This window comes from Cavia porcellus, unplaced genomic scaffold (assembly GCF_034190915.1).
Source record: "Cavia porcellus strain 051 isolate PalLab524CR breed Dunkin Hartley unplaced genomic scaffold, mCavPor4.1 scaffold_8, whole genome shotgun sequence".
Taxonomy (NCBI): Eukaryota; Metazoa; Chordata; class Mammalia; order Rodentia; family Caviidae; genus Cavia; species Cavia porcellus.
Window position 1 is genome coordinate 17,472,748 of NW_026947491.1, and position 17,282 is coordinate 17,490,029.

The following is a 17,282-nucleotide window of genomic DNA, read 5'->3' on the forward strand; positions in this document are numbered from 1 at the left end:
ATTGTTTGTATTGAGAAGTCTGCTCTCATTCTTATAGGTTTTCCTTTGTAGGTGATCTATCTTTTATAAAGGCTTTTAATATTCTGTTCTTATGTTGGCTTTCTTAAGCTTTAAATAAAATAGAGTGCTTATATTTACATTCAGAATTTAGCAAAATGATTTCAGTTTTTGGCATTTTATGCACCATGCATGGTTAGTGTAAAAATGACGGACACAACACATACTGATGAGGTTCCACTGACATGAGAGCCCTCAGCAATGTGGATGAGATTGAGTGATTTCACAGTTGCTCTGCAAGCTGTTTAGAATCTTTTGAAATCCACAAAATTAATTCTTCATAAGATTTACATCTTTGGGAATTAATTAAGAGTGTTGACAATTCATATTTGCACAAAATCATAGAAGCTCACATCCCTATAAAAATTCTACACGGTAGCCAAAACTTAGAAACTATCTAAAAGTCTACTAATTCAAAGATGATAATGAATGGAATTTTACCCAAACATGAGATATTCTTTACCCTTAAAGAAATAAGTTTAATATTCTTGTTTCTGCATCAGGATGCATTGAAACATCCTAATGAATACAAAATTCTCCTCCTGTGTTCCTCTGTTGACATATAACATCTAAACTTTTCACAGTAATTGCACACTAAAAATATTCCTACAGCTTCCAGGCACTATGAGGATATGAATTATGCAATGAATAATCAGACATAGTCCTAAGTTTCCTTATAGTGATGAACACGCAGATTAAACATTGTTACAGTAGAATCAGAAAGCAGTAAATATGCACAATTTCACTCAATTGTACATGTAAGCTTTGATTTTACTCTTTGTGGGTAAATTTCAAGCAGAGTGCCATTAAGAAAGATAAACTAAAAGCTATAACACTTAATGCACATCTGGAGAAAACAGTGCAAAAACCTAATTTAAATTTTAAAACTTACTGGAAAATCTCAGTGACTCATTGATGTTGACACAATGCATAGATTTATTAATGTAATAAAGCAGATAAGACCTGATTGTAGAAACAGTACAATAGAGTTCATTTCTAATAATACAGCGATTGGAAAGAGCAAAATGACAAAGTAGAATAAGAACTCAAAGGAAGGAAAACTTAGTAATTAGGAAATTTCCCAGACTGGCCAAATTATAAATGACACAAGATTTACTAAAGTGAACACTCAAGTCCTGTGAAGGGATCATGTGATAGTGAGAGCAGCATAGGCTGAGAGCAGCCAGATGCTGATACACAGGAAAATAAGAAACTGACCCAAGTGGCATTTAGAGCCTGTCACTCCCACCACAGGACCAGAGTGCAGGGAGTTGTGAGACTGACGGGGACACTGACAGTCAAACTTTCATCTCCTTTCTCATTTGTCTGAGTTTTCTCAAGGGTTAGCCTAAACATTTTTGGGCCACCTTCTTTGCTGCTCTCATGTGTGACATGTGTATTTCCAAGAGAAATGTTTGCCACACGGAAAGACACAGCAGTGTACACAGACCACATCTCTTCATGGAGTCCATGGCACATTCCCTGTACAGGGGAACATTTGGTGCATGGATGCCTCCATCTGGCTTTCAAACCAAGCCACAGACTTGCAGGCACCGGCTGGAACCACTGCAGGAGGGAGGACACAGCAAAGACCCCACAGAGGCAATGCCATTACAAGGGTGGGGTGAAGGCCAGTATAGCGAGGGGCCCATGCATGTTCCCTTGTACACCTGTGTTGTTTCATTTGCAACAAGACCCCTGGCTTGCAGAGCCATCACTTTAGAATGCCGGTGTGGGAGCCAGCAGGTTTGTGCTTGTATCCATATAGAGTCAGGTAACAGCTGCGTTTATGAGTTTACCAGAACTATGTCAAATTGTGACCTTGTATCACAGTGACATGACATCAAAGAGGATAACTGTAGTAATGAAGTAGAAATGTTGCTCTACCAGGGTTTTTGTGCTTTGTGGAAGTTGTCACTCTGTTCTATCAGCTCGGTGGATTGGGAATGTCCACCCTATACCAGGCCCAGCACTGCATTTGGGAAGCACTGACAACCATTTATTTTATAAGTACAAACTGGGCAGATTCATCCAAACCTGATGCATAGTTCATTCAGATGCTATTTATATCAGACTTTTAAATTAATATTTCAAACTCTGGGGACATTGTGTGGAAGTACAATGGCTTTGGTAAGAGGTAATACAGAATGGGGGACAGGATTGTGATTTGAAAGCTGGCGGCCTGCAGAGCTTCCATATTGGAGCTCATTCGCCCCCTGGAGGATGCCCTGACTAAGTGATGTCTTCTTTGAGAAATTTTCCTGGGGATCCTGAGCATCTAGATGAGATCAGGGTTTTTGAGACACGCGCTAATCTCTGATTTCACTCCCCTGCAGTGGAGAAACAAAGTGTGTATCTCTCTGGACAACTAAGGGTTCAGAATGAGAAAAACATTTGGAGGCACACAGCTGCCTCCTGAAAGACACCAATTCTGTCATTGCCTGTTCTTGAAATTTTAGGGTCCAGAAATACAAGAAAAAAACTCCCATTATTTCATGTAAGTTTCTCTGTGTGGTGCATTTTTACAGCCTCACAGTAGATATGCTCACCCCCTATTATGCACATCTGTTATCCTCACACTCTGATGCTCCAGCATGGACAGTGTGTAGTAATCCACCAGCTGCTTCCAAGTGCTCATCTTCTGATCCCATGGTATAGAGTGACCCCAGTACCAGGTAGTGAGTCTTTGACCTATTTTATTATGTCAGCCACGTATACATAGATTCCATGGTTTTATTGCCTTGTTTCTTCCATGTTTTAACAAAATTTATTAATTTACTGTTAATCCAGTGCTTTTGGTTATGGTTATACTGCGTATTGTAAAGAAAGACCAACTTTTTCTGTGTCTACATTTGCAAGATGATGAGCAGCTTTGTTTCACCAGAATCTTAGCATATTTAAATAACTACTAACAAACCCATTGAAGAATTAAAATCAAATGTTTTATATCTGATATTTCTTTGATTTTTCATTTTCTGTTTGTTTTGCCTTACTGTGGATGGAAAGTCCTCAGAGTGAATAGTCCAGAAACCTGGCACTGAGCTGTATCTCCTGCTCTGTTTTCATGCATTGGGAAATGAATCAGCATAAATGTTCATGAGTGCTGACACATACCCTTGTGAAGTTATTCATAAACAAATATTTTGTATCAAACACGACCACAGTGATAGGGTGTGCACTCTTTGTATGAATGTTGAAGTAGAAAAGCAACACAGGTCTGCTCATGAGCTACCTGGGAATGGGATGCAGGAGGGACGGGACAAGAGGGAGGGATTGCAGAGGAGTCTCAGGACACACTAAGTATGATATGTGTGCTCACTACTGAGGCTGGGTGGAGGTTTTGTGCAAGTATCCATATGTATTAGTATTTCTCTGGTGTACACTTTATCAGCACTTTATGTATTATATCTGTCACAGATTGGCAGTATCTAACTATAGAAAAAGAGAGAGAGCATTAATGACATTTGAAAATAAGATTCATTATGAAGCATCCACACAAACGCTGTTTTTTTTTTTTTAATTTCAGCAACCCCAGAATGCAGCAAAGTCACACATGATCTCCCTGCATAAAGTGGAGAATAGAATTATGACTAGATGTGTGTGCTCTGTCCAGGACCTGGAACAAGAAGCAGTTTGATCACAGCTTAGGAGAGCATAGGCCAGACAGTAGGGAAGACATTTATGGCACAGCAGCTCTCCTGTAGGAAAAGTAACTGTTTCTGACATCCTTAACTTTCATGAAGCAGATAAATTGAATACAAAATGGATTTTATATCCATAGGAGAAACAAAATGACATGAAGAGATAGAGACAATATCTCACAATGAATCCTCATATTGTCTTGAATGAAATCAGTGTTGCCAAACTCCCTCACTACAGTCACATCTGAGGTGGGCACAGCCCTGTGTGAGAGTTTTCATGCCCAGAGCTCTCTATATAGCAGGACGCCAAGCAAATAGGGCCTCCCTGTGCTGATGAAAACAAGCCTAGCCCTCATCCTGCATCTGTGCTGAGGAGCCCAGTCCTGGATACGCAGCTGTTCCCACTTGGTGATCGGCACAGAGCACAGATGGCTCACCAAGGAGCTGGCCCTGAGCTGGGCTTTACTGTGTGCTGTTTTAAAAGGTAAATTATTTAGAAGAAAATATGTGAAGGGCACCAGTGAAAATGCATGGGTTACACACTGGACCTGTGGGACAGTTTCCTGTGCAGGTCCTCCCTGTGTTTGCAGATGTCCTTCTGTGAGGAGCAGCTGGTGGACTCCGGGGGAGGCTTGGTGTAGCCTGGGGGTTCATTGAGACTCACATGCATATTTCCGTGGTTCACCTTTAGTAACACTGTCATGAACTGGATCCACAGGCTCACGGAAGGGAATGGAATGGATCTCAGCTATCAGTAACGGTAGTAGCACATACTATGCAGACTTCATGAAGGGCCAATTCATCATCTTCAGAGACAATGGCAATCACACGCTGTATCTGCAGATCGGTAGCTTGAGACCCGAGGATAAGGCCCTGTATTGTGAGAGAGACAAAAGGAGCAAAACCTCAGTGAGAGTCAGTCATAAACCTCCTGCAGGGGCGCTTCGGACCAGTAGGCGGCGCTGGAGATACAAAACGCAGAATCTACCACAAGAAGACATGTATTTTGCCATTTTATTTTTTAAGGTTAACGTTATGATGTTTTAAAAAATGATGCTATGGGACAATAGAAATATCAAAGAAACATGTTTTAAAGTCAACATTACTTAGAATACCAAGTAAAACTCAGAATAATGGATTCATTTTCTAAAACCCACAAAAGACAAGAAATCCAGTATAACAAAATAGTGTAAGACAGTTAGTTATTGTCTGCTATTGAAACAGTGGGTTTTGCATTTTGTAGCCTTTCCTCAAAATGGAGAAAGTCTTTTTCAGTGTTTTATAACGTAACATAAGACAAGGTATTAAAATACAGTTTAAAAATGTAAGAATTTGTATAAATAGATCATGTTATATGTCTCTCACAAATAGACAAAAAAATCTGTCAGATGTATGATTACATACAAGTCTGCCTACTCATAATGAAAAATCACATAATACTGTCAGAAAAGGGTCTTCAAACTAGTCTTTAATTAAAATTTAATTCAATAAAAACCATTATACTATGTAAAAGTAACTGAGATATTTAAATAACTATGAATTTTTTTCAGTTGATCAAAACTTCTCATACCTACCTTTTATAAAGTATGCTCTAATCCATTGTTAGTAAAAATGTCACACATTAATATTTACTTTTTTCCCCATGAAATCGCTCATGGATAATCATCTAAAAATGTCTGTATAGCAAAGTTGAGATTACACTGAGTCTTTGTATCATATTTATCTTCTGAAGTATTTCAATGTTGCAAATTTTTTCAATGAAACAAATAGCATAGAAATGAGAATACTTCTGTGTTTTCAGGTGTCCAGTGTGAGGCACAGATGGTCCAGTCCAGGAGGGCAGGCTTTGTGCAGCCTGGAGCATCCCTGAAACTCTCCTGTGCAGCCTCTGGTCTCACCTCCCTTGACTGCTGGATGAACTGGGCCTATCAGCCCCAGGGAAAGGGCTATCAGCACTTGCTGTGATGGTGACACACACTGTGCTGACCTTGTGAAGGGCTGATTCACTATCTCCAGAGACAGTGCTAAGGAACCACTCATCCACAGATGAGCAGCCACAGATCAGGGGACACAGCCATATGTTAGCAAGCAAGAGATATGGTGAGGCGATAACAGTATGAACCCAGACACAAAGCTTCCTGCAGGGCATGCAGTCTCTCTCTCTCTCTCTCTGATATTTTGAGACCAGATTTCTTGTTTTAATGAAACACTTGAGATGATAACTCAATTGGTGTTGAACTCATTTTGTAGCCCAGGCTGGCCTTAAACTCAAAACAATCCTTTACCTTTAGGCTCTCCAGTGTTGTTCTTATAGGCACATGCCACCATGCCCATCTCTTATCCCTTTGCAAGGGACACAGATCCATACACTCAGCCTGACCCAGGGTACGGTTTTGCAACCACTGTCCCACACCCATAAAATCCATTTCCCACTTTCTCATCAGACCTCTGCTGATAGGAGCTAGAAATCTACGATGTTCTTTTCGAGAATAGTAGACCGCTTAATGGCTCACACTGTATTGCTGCCCTTTACAAACCTTTCAGGATTCGAACCTGGTTACAGGCCTAATGGTCTGAGTGGATGTTGAGTGTGGGACCTGAGGAGTGTCAGCATTATTATGCGTGGTAACACAGGTTGAGTTTCCTTGGTAAGAGAGGGAAGGCCAACATCACAGGGCATGTGTGGGAAAACCTTGGGCCCTGTGAGGAGGGAAATTTCTTCATCTGGCAAGGTAATCTCACTAGAGTTCAGGAGTTCAGTATCCTCCACCTCTTTCGGGTACTCACAAATATCTCCATTCCAATGCAAGAATCTAATTCTTTCCCTTTCCCTTTTCCTTCAATTTTCCTTCAGATATCTTTGAAGACTGAGTATTAAAATTATAGTTAATGGTGTAGTCAGATGTCATTGAAGGCTGAGCATTAAAATTATAGTTCATTGTATAGTCAGGATTTACCAGGAAATAAATTTAATAAAGGACACATAATTTATAGGATTATTTTATATTATTCACCTGAAGAATAAAATGCAGAAGAGTGCAGGAGATCTGTGTACATGCCAGAGATGCAAAGAATCCAGCTAAGGAAATGTAACTCATGTCAATATCCTCCACAACTCCAGCTGGAGACCTGGAGCCCAGGACAATATGTCATGCAAGTGTGTGTCAAGGATCTTCACTGGGAAGGCCCAAAGTTTGGTTCTGGAAGCTAGAAAGTCTATGCCAGCAGGATGAATGTTCTGAGCCAACAGGCTGAGGGACTTGCACTGGGTGCAGGAAGTGATGCTCCAAGTAAGAGTCTGAGCTTCACCCAGAAGAGCAGAAGCCATCCTTCTGTGACTGACAGGATCCGATCTCTTCCTACAAGGAAAATAGCTCAGTTTCTATCATGAAAACTGCCACAATAAGCTTCTCCAGGAGAGTTAGTATCAAGCCATTAGAGATAGATATAGGATGTAGATATAGAGATAGATATAAGAGTAGAGTGTGGGTGCAAAAGAAATGAGGCACTGGAAAGGCCATTTGAAGATGCAGTTACAGCAACAATCAAACAGAGAAACACCTTGCAGGGCTGGTTCAAACCTCTTCAGAAGGTCCTATGTGCTTTTATACAGTTTGTACCATGTAGTATTTGTATCCCATCACCACAATTCATGGAACCAGGAGACAGCAGATGGTGTTGGGGCACAGTTAAATTATTAGTAAAGTCACAGTTATAAAATAACTAACTTAATCTGCATGCGGTGGGTCACACCTGTAATCCCAGCACTCAGTAGGCTGAGACAGAAGGATTCTTAGGAGTTCAAGTCTAGCCTGGCCTACAAAGTGAGCTGAAGGTGAGGCTGAACTGCATAGCAAGACCCTGTCTCCAAAAAAACCACAAAGCAAAAACAATAACAAAAATCTATTTTATTGTCATGTTACAGCAAGTTAAAATCAAACAGGAGCCTCTGCCTAGCTCCTGATTCCTGTCAGGTAAACACACTTCTGAATACAGGCATCCTTGATGTCTGGGTCCAGCTGCCTTTCTTCTGATACTGTGCAGGGCCAATTTGATTGTTTCAGCTGATGTTTCCCTTAGTGAAAAAATATATTGCTCCTAACCGGCTTCAAGGACTTTGGTAGGGGAGAAGTAACTCAGTCAGAGATACTTTTTCACTCTGCTTGCGCTACTTGAACTCAATACCCTCAAGTCCAGGATGTTCCTGTGTTATAATAAACAATTCCCTTTAAGCAAATGTATGCAGAGTTAGCTTATCTGAAAATATGTGACTTAGTTCAATGCATGTAACCAGTGATGCAATGCCTTTTACTTCCTGCTTGCAAAGTGTAGTTAAACTGACCCCAAAAATAGTGCCTCAGTGCTGATGATTTGGATCTGAGATTCCCCTCAGCCTGGCAGCACAGTAAGCAGTTTCCTTCTTGATTGCTCAGTGCAAAATGTCTTCCTTTATTTTGATATTGGTTTTCTGTAACAATGGAACTGGGAAAGGTACGAATCACCATTTTCTCTGGTGAACTACAAGCAACATTTTTGCTTGGCATTCCCCCAATCATGTGCTCTGCCAGCCTAGATGTTGTAGTTCTGAGAGAGAGGGGCGGCTTGCACCATACAACAATGTGATGATTTCATAGAGCCGGAATCCTAGGATTTACCCTCATCATTTTGAGCTTCTCATGCCTCTGAGGAAACAAGCTAAAAGGGATGTGGTAGTGTGGCAGGTGTGATTGATTTAGACTATCAAGTGTAAACTGGATCGAACTCATGACCATGCATTTACAAGGTAGGTGCTTATGCTGTGGGCTAACCCCCTGGCCCCATGCCCTGTTCTTAAAGTCACACTACTGGTTAAGCCCCTAGAACTTTTCCTGGAATGTAGTCCATGGTTTCCCATCTACAACCTCTAAGCGTTAGTCTTCCCTGAATCAGGATACCGTGGGAATCTAAGAAACAAGGCCCTGACATTGTCCATGAAGACTGTATGCAAGAATGAAATAGTAATTTTTCAAAAGACAGTCATGGAGAAGAGCACAGGGTCTGCACCAAGAAGAAAAGCAGTTTAGTTAATTTTAGAAAGAGTTTTCTCCATCTCCAGTAAAAGCCCCAGAGAACACAGTTCTCTTCCCCTCTACAAACCCTCCCGTGGAAAGGTCATCATTAGTAAATTCAGTCATCAGGTCAAAATTAATCCGGATAGAAATATTCTAATGTTAAATATTCCCACATAAACTGTGTGCAAAATCAACAAATCTTTCACCATATTTAATTTCACTTTGTGTGGAAGTGTGACTACCTGACAAGATTTAAAAAAAGTATCTCAGTGTCAGGAGTCAGCTTCTGATCACCCTGTAAAAATCCCTCTCCCTGGGAAGCACTAAAGCACCCTGCCTTGGATCCCACCCTTATACCATCAGGGCTCCTCTATGCAAAGCAGCCCGAGGCTCAGGATGAAAAGCCAGTTCTGGCTGAGCAGTCCCAGTCTCCTCCCACAGGAACCTTCACTGACCATGGAGTTCTTGGCTCTGCTTCTCTGCTTAGTAACAGCTCCCTGCAGTGAGTGTCTGAGGTTCATGAGAGGGATCTGGGCACAGGGAGCTGGGTGGTCTTGACTGATGGTGATGCTTTTGTCCTCAGGTGCCCTGTCCCAGGTGCAGCTGCAGGAGTCAGGACCGGGCCTGGTGAAGCCTTCAGAGACACTGTCCCTCACCTGCACGGTCTCTGGATTTTCTTTAACCAGCTATGGTGTACACTGGGTCCGTCAGGCTCCAGGGAAGGGGCTGGAGTGGATTGGTGTTATATGGGGTGGTGGAAGCACAGATTATAACTCAGCCTTTAAATCTCGAGTGGGCATCAGCAGGGACACTTCCAAGAGCCAAGCCTCACTCACACTGAGCAGTCTGAGCCCGGAGGATACGGCCGTGTATTACTGTGCAAGGCACACAGTGAGCAGACATCAGTGTGAGCCCAAACAAAAACCTCACTGTAGAGGCGCTCAGGACAGCAGGGGGCGCTCGAGACAAACTGAGCTCTTGTGAGGCTCAGGACCAGGTGCAGGCTCCTGGGCTGTTGTGATTTTGAGTCTGTGGTTTTCCCTTCCTTCTGTGACTTTACTAAAGACACTGAAGAGTTGGCATCCTAAATTTTTAATTTTATATATATTTTTATTAGTGTATGTTTGCAGTGCATGCAGTTTACAATCATCTTGGAGACTGTGTGCAACTGTGTAGCACAGCTTTATTCTTTTCTAAATCCCCTTGCCCTTCTCTTCTGTCTCTCTTCACTCTCTTCTCCATGTCCTTTCCCCAGTTTTATTAATGTTAATAATTATTATCGTATCTCATACATGTGTTGCATAATGCTTACAGTCATTTAGGACATTCGACTGAAGGGAAGTCGTATCTGTGTTCTACATCATTTCCTTCCCTTCTCCTTTTTTCACATAGGGTGGACCAGACTCCTTCCCATTTGCAAAAGTTTTGCTCCTCTGTCTCCTGTTAGATTTTTTTTCTTTTCTCTGTTTGCACCTTTCCTTACTCAAATAACAAGTCCTATATGGTATTTAAGGTTTTGTGGCTGATTTATTTCTCTCAACATTGTATTTTCAAGGTGCGCACATTTTCCTAAAAATATCTTATATTTGACCTTCTTTTAAGCGAGTAGCATCCCATTAATTATGGACAGCACATCCATCATCTGTTACTGGGCACACAGCATTGTGTGCCACACATGACCCTTTCTTTTGGGCATCCATGACCAGCTGAGGGAGAGGAGGATCCACAGAGCATATGAAAGGTCCCAAGAGAAAGTGCAGGGAAGGAAGATGAGAACAAGTGTTTCCTGTCAGCCTCTGTGCTCCCTCTCTGTCCTACACCACATGTTCCAAGGGACCCTGCAGCACAGAAGCTGTGAGTGACTGATGAAGTAAGCAAGTTACAGGCAATGATTCTCTCAAGTTTAATTTTACATAAATATATAGTTACAAAAATAGTTTTTATTTCTTAACCTGAGTTTTATTTATTATTTATCTTTGTATTTTTGAGACAGGGTCTCAGTGTACAGTTCAGGCTGACCTTAGGCTCACTTCGTAACTCATGGTCGTCCTGAATTTACAACAATCCTTCACCTCAGCTTCCCAAGTGCTGGTATTACAAGCATGCACCACCACACACAGCTAACATCAGTCTGATTAGGTGAGTAAATGTGACTTACACAGATCTAAATGTACCCTGTACATTTTGTGAGTTTGGTTTCTTTTGCGTGCCAAAGCATCATCATCTAAAAATGAATTTGATAATTCTATGCCCATGACAATGAGTTTCTTGTGCAGAATTAAATGTTTCACTATGGAGATTAAATCCTTCATATCCCTGTCCTCAGTGTCTGAGACCACACAGCTCTTCTCTCAGCCAGGTCACTGCAAGGGACTTTGTCCCCAAGATCAGTCCCAGCACAGTGTGCAGCACTGTGCTCAGGGGAAGAGGGAACCGAGCAGCCTGGCTGCACTCAGGATTGTGCTCAAGGACTTCCATGAGCAATTTCTGCTCATGGTTGTTGGACAGGAGCAGGATCTGCTCTTTCTTTATGGGAGTTGGAAATAGGAATTTATAAGACACAGTGGTTACTCTGTATCTTTTGTATATCTATCTATCTATCCATCTATCTATCTATCTATCTACCCATCTATCTATCTACCTAGACCACATCTCTCATTTGGCGTGGATTCCCACATCCTTTCAAAGCCTCATGTACTTGAGGTAAGACTTCTCAGAGGTGCATAGACTTAGGATATATGGATATGTGTAAGGGCATGTTTTAATTAGGTGGCTTCAGTATAGATCTGGGACAGGACAATGGAAACACTGCCCCGGCTTGGTCTCACCACATATGCTTCATCCCTATATGAAGATCAGGCACAAGGAAGTTTTCTCATTATTAATAAAGAATTGCAGTGCTGGGGTCCATATTTTCAAGATTTAAGCATCGAGTTGAAGTTGCAAAATATCCTGCCAAATCCTTCAGTGTGAATTTTCTGGCAGATTTCCATTTTTGTTTTCTCAAGGGATTTCTCTTTCTCTTGCCACTATACAGAAAATATTATGCATTATACAAAATAAAGCTACAAATGCAATAAAATGAGTAAAAAATCTCAACATAGTCTTCAGAAAACCAAAGATAGGAAAGGGAAAAAAGAATTGAAAATGTGGCTGGGGATTTAGCTCAGTGGCATAAGCACCTGCCTGGCAAGTGCAAGGTCATGTGTTCAATCCCTGGTACCAAAAAAAAAAAAAAAAAAAAAAAGAATTGAATATCATGTTCTCTTATTAGTTATAATCAAGAAAATTAAACTTAATCAAAAGAGATTACAGGGAAGAAGGCAGCTTAAAAGAAGGATGAAAATCACAGGGAAGTGGGACATGAACAGCTGAGCAGGGAATGCAATCGAAGTATGTTTGTGCATGTTTAAACTCTAATAACAAACACGTTTAACTAACAGCTCCCACATGTTAAAACGTGTGAAAGAAAATAGCCAAATTAAGTTTTAGTGGGGATACCAATCATCATTTTATTTTACTTACTCCTGGGGAAATGTAAGCAGAGTGACAATTCTGATACCCATCTCACTTGTTTTAAAGAAAAAATGAGCCTCAGCATACACCCCCAGCACAGTTCCAGAGTGAAGGCAGGTAACAGAAGGAAACCTGAGAATTGCTTCCAGTTCACTTTCCTAGTGACATATCACCATGACCTCTTTCCTAGGTGGTTGAAGCTCATCTCTGTTTTTAGGACACAGACCTCCAGCTCTAGATTTCATAATTTTATTCACTTTGTAACTTCAGTTGTTTGATGGAGTCAGGGAACGTCATTAATTTGCAGTTAGTTCAGTTTTGTTGTTCTTTCTTCTCCTTGTTTTAAAAAATATGTGATCTACTCTTTCTCATATAGCTACATTTACAAGATGATATGAAGAATTTCTCACAGTAAGTTAAAACTTAGAACATCCAATTACCTATTAACAAAACCACTGAAAAAGTTAAGCCAAAATGCATTTTTTTTGTGTATTTATTTTTGTGGCTCCAGAGACCAAAGCCAGGGCCACACTCAGGTTAGGTAAACAGTCTACCATTGAGCTGTAGCTCCACCCTTATTTTTATATACTGGGATATTGATTGACATAAATGTCCAGAACTTCTTTTTTTGAACTAAATATTTTTTTAATGAATAAGGGAGAGATTGAGATAAAAGAGGACACAACAATACAACAATACATGTCAAAGCATGACTGTTTCAGCAACCTAGTGTTTCACCACCAAATAACCTGATGCAATAGCAGTTACCATAGTGTCTGTCTATTTCCTTGAAATATTTGAATAAAACTTCATACACTATAGCTTCAAGTATTTCCATATCAAGAAGCCCAGAATAAATCCTTTCCAATTAATAAGTGAAAACTTTGTAAGGCTTCAAGGCCACATAATTGGGAAATATGATTACCACATATTTTTATATATTTGAATCATTATTTACATTAGGGAAACTATTTGGTATTCACACATGCGAGATTGATTTATTTCTCTTATGAGTATGGTCTCAAGCTGCGCCCATTTATTGATAAATATCTCAATGTGATCCTTCTTTATAGCTGAGTAATACTCCATTGTATAGAAATACCACAACTTTTTTATCCATTCCTCAGTTGATGTACACTTGGGTTGTTTCCAAGATCTGGCGATTTTATAAATGGCGCTGCTATAAACATAGGTGCACATATATCACTGTGGTATGATGCTTTCAGTTCTTCTGGGAATATGCCTGTAAGTGGAATAGCTGGAATAAATGGGACTTCCAATCCCAGCTTTTTGAAAAATCTCCAGACTTACCTCCACAAAGGTTGTACCAGTTTACACTCCCAACAACACTGTAGGGGAGTTCCTTTTTCCCCACAGCCTCTCCAGCATTTGTTGTTGTTGGTTTTCTTGATTCTGGACATTCTTTCAGGAGTGAGATGGTATCTCAGTGTGGTTTTAATTTGCATTTCTCTAATGAACATTTTTTCATGTATTTATTTGCCATTTGTATTTCTTCATCTGAGAAGTGCGTATTCATCTCAGATGCCCATTTTTGGATTGGATCTTTGAATTTTGGGGATCTGAGTTTTTTTAATTCTTTATATGTTTTAGACAAGAGTCCCTTGTGTGAGAGAGAGAGTTCACTAAAATCTTTTCCCAGTTTGTGGGTTTTCTTTTCACTATGCTGGAGATTTCTTTTGACATGCAGAACTTTTTAATAATAAGTGGTCCCAGTTATTGTTTCTGGGAAGTATTTCCCGTGCGGTTTGAGTCCTGTTCATGAATTCTCTAAAAACTCCTATGTCTTCAAGGTTTCTAACCAATTTGTCTTCCAATAGATTTAGTGTTTCTTTTGTAATATTCAGATCTTTGACCCATTTAGATTTTATTTTGAACATGGTGATAGACATGGGTCTAGCTTTAGTTTTTGGCAAATGGAGAGCCAGTTTTTCCAGCACCATTTATTAAAGAAACTGTCGTTCTTCCAGTGAAACTGGTTGGCTCCTTTATCAAAGATAAGGTGGTGGAGTGTGTTTGTAGTTGTGGTTGTATCTTCTAATGTATTCCATTGATCTTCAGCGCTGTTTTGATTCCAATACCATGTTGATTTTACTACTGTTGCTTTGTAGTATAACTTCAAGTCAGGGATTGTGATGCCTCCTGCCTTGCCTTTGCTGCTTAGAATTGCCTTTTTGATTCTAGGCCTTTTTTGGTTCCAGATGAATTTTAGGAGTGATTTCTCTAGATCTATAAGGTATGTTGATGGTATTTTTATTGGGACTCCATTGAATCTGTATAACAGTTTTGGGAGAATGACAATTTTCACAATGTTTTTTTCTTTCTATCCATGAGCAAGGGATGTCTTTTCATTTTCTGAGATCATCTTCAATTTCCTTTTTCATTGTATTATAATTTTCACTGTATAGGTCTTTCACCTCTTTTGTAAGATTAATTCCTAAATATTTAATATTTTTTGCTTGCTAATTTGAAGAGTGTGATTTCTCTTATTTCCCTCTCTGTTATATTTTTGTTCATGTGTAGGAATGCTATTGATTTCTGAGTATTGATTTTGTATCCAGCTACATTACAGAATTTATTTATTGTATCTAAGAGTCTTTCAATGGAGTGTAGGGCATCTTCCATGTAGAGTATCAGGTCATTTGCAAACAATGATAATTTAACTTCTTCTTTTCCTATCTTTACCCCTTTTATTTCTCTCTCTTGCCTTATTGTTCTGGCTAGTACCTCCAGTACTATATTAAATAGGAGTGGTGATAAAGGACATCCTTGTCTTGTGCCTGATTTTAAAGTAAAGGCTTTCAATTTTTGGCCATTTAGTATGATGCTGGCTGTTGGTTTGTCCTAAATGGCCTTTATCCATCTCCAGTAAAAGCCCCAGAGATACACAGTTCTTTGCCCCTCTACAAACCCTGCCATGGAGAGACCATCATTATTAAATGCAGTCAGCAGATCAGAAATTAATCTGGGCAGAAATATTCTAATGTTAACGATTCCCATATAAACTGTGCTCAAAATCAACAAATCGTTCAGCGTGTTCAATTTCACTTTGTGTGGAAGTGTGACTACCCCAGAAGATGCAGAAAAGTATCTCAGTGTCAGGAGTCAGCTTCTGATCACCCTGTGAAAATCCCTCTCCCTGGGAAGCACTAAAGCACTCTGCCCTGGTTCCCACCCTTATACCATCAGGGCTCCTCTATGCCAAGCAGCCCGAGGCTCAGGATGAAAAGCCAGTTCTGGCTGACCAGTCCCAGTCTCCTCTCACAGGAACCTCACTGACCATGGAGTTCTTGGCTCTGCTCCTCTGCCTAGTGACAGCTCCCTGCAGTGAGCATCTGAGGTTCATGAGAGGAATCTGGGCACAGGGAGCCAGGTCGTCTTGACTGATGGCGATTCGTTTTGTCCTCAGGTGTCCTGTCCCAGGTGCAGCTGCAGGAGTCAGGACCTGGCCTGGTGAAGCCTTCAGAGACCGTGCTCCTCACCTGTATGGCCTCTGGATTCTCTTTAAGCAGCAATCATGCACACTGGGTCCGTCAGGCTACAGGGAAGGGGCTGGAGTGGATTGGTGCTATATGGAGTGGTGGAAGCACAGATTATAACTCAGCCTTTAAATCTCGAGTGGGCATCAGCAGGGATACTTCCAAGAGCCATGTCTCACTCACACTGAGCAGCCTGAGCCCGGAGGACACGGCCGTGTATTACTGTGCAAGGGACACAGTGAGAGGACATCAGTGTGAGCCCAGACAAAAAGCTCACTGTAGAGGCGCTCAGGACAGCAGGCGGCGCTGGAGATACACTGAGCTCTTGTGAGGCTCAGGACCAGGTGCAGGCTCCTGGGCTGCTGTGGTTTTGCGTCTGTGGTTTTCCCTTCCTTCCGTGACTTTACTAAAGACACTGAAGAGTTGGCTTCCTAAATTTTTAATTTTATTTATTTTTATTAGTGCATGTTTGCAGTGCATGCAGTTTACAATCATCTTGGAGACTGTGTGCAACTGTGTTGCACAGCTTTATTCTTTTCTAAATCCCCTTGCTCTTCTCTTCTGTCTCTCTTCACTCTCTTCTCCATCCCTTTCCCCATTTTTATTAATGTTAATAATCATTAACGTATCTCACATGTGTGATGCATAGTACTTACAGTCATTTAGGATATTAGACTGAAGGGAAGTCGTATCTGTGTTCTACATCATTTCCTTCCCTTCTTTTTTCACATAGGGTGTACGAGACTCCTTCCCATTTGCAAAAGTTTTGGTCCTCTGTCTCCTTCTAGCTTTCCTTTTCCACTCTCTGTTTGCACCTTTCCTTACTCAAATAAGAAGTCCTATATGGTATTTAGGCTTCTGTGTCTGATTTATTTTTCTCAACATTGTGTTTTCAAGGTGCGCACATTTTCCTACAAATATCTTGTGTTTATCCTTCTTTGTAAGTGAGTAGCATCCCATTAAGTATGGACAGCACATCCATCATCTGTTACTGGGCACACAGCATTGTATGCCACACATGACCCTTCCTTTGGGGCGTCCAAGCCCAGAAGAAGGTGAGGAAGATCCATAGAGCATACAAAAGGTCCCAAGAGAAAGTGCAGGGAAGAAGATGGGTGCAAGTGTTTCCTGTCAGCCTGTGTGCTCCCTCTCTGTCCTACACCACGTGTTCCAAGGGACCCTACAACACAGAAATTGTGAGTGACTGATGAAGTAAGCAAGTTACAGGCAATGATTCTTTCAAGTTTAATTTTACATAAATATATAGTTACAAAAATAGTTTTTATTTCTTAACCTGAGTTTTATTTTTTGTTTATTTTTGTCTTTTTGAGACAGGGTCTCGCTGTGCAGTTCAGGCTGACCTTAGGCTCACTTTGTAACTGAGGCTTGTCCTGGACTTACAATGATCCCTCCCGCCTCAGCTTCCCAAGTGCTGGGATTACAGGCATGCACCACCACACACAGCTAACATGAGTCTGATTAGATGAGTAAATGTACTTGCATGAATCTAAAAGTACCCT

At 40.8% G+C, this 17,282-nt stretch overlaps 2 gene segments (V, D, J or C); both read left to right on the plus strand.

Moving 5' to 3' along the window:
* Window positions 1-9,152: 9,152 nt before the first annotated feature.
* LOC106026510 (Ig heavy chain V region MC101-like) lies at window positions 9,153-9,733 on the plus strand. The segment is given in 2 exon segments: window positions 9,153-9,251; window positions 9,333-9,733. Coding segments are annotated over 2 exon segments (447 nt in total).
* Window positions 9,734-15,564: 5,831 nt separating this feature from the next.
* Window positions 15,565-16,093, plus strand: LOC106026509 (Ig heavy chain V region MC101-like). The segment is given in 2 exon segments: window positions 15,565-15,610; window positions 15,693-16,093. Coding segments are annotated over 2 exon segments (447 nt in total).
* The last annotated feature ends 1,189 nt before the right edge of the window (window positions 16,094-17,282 follow it).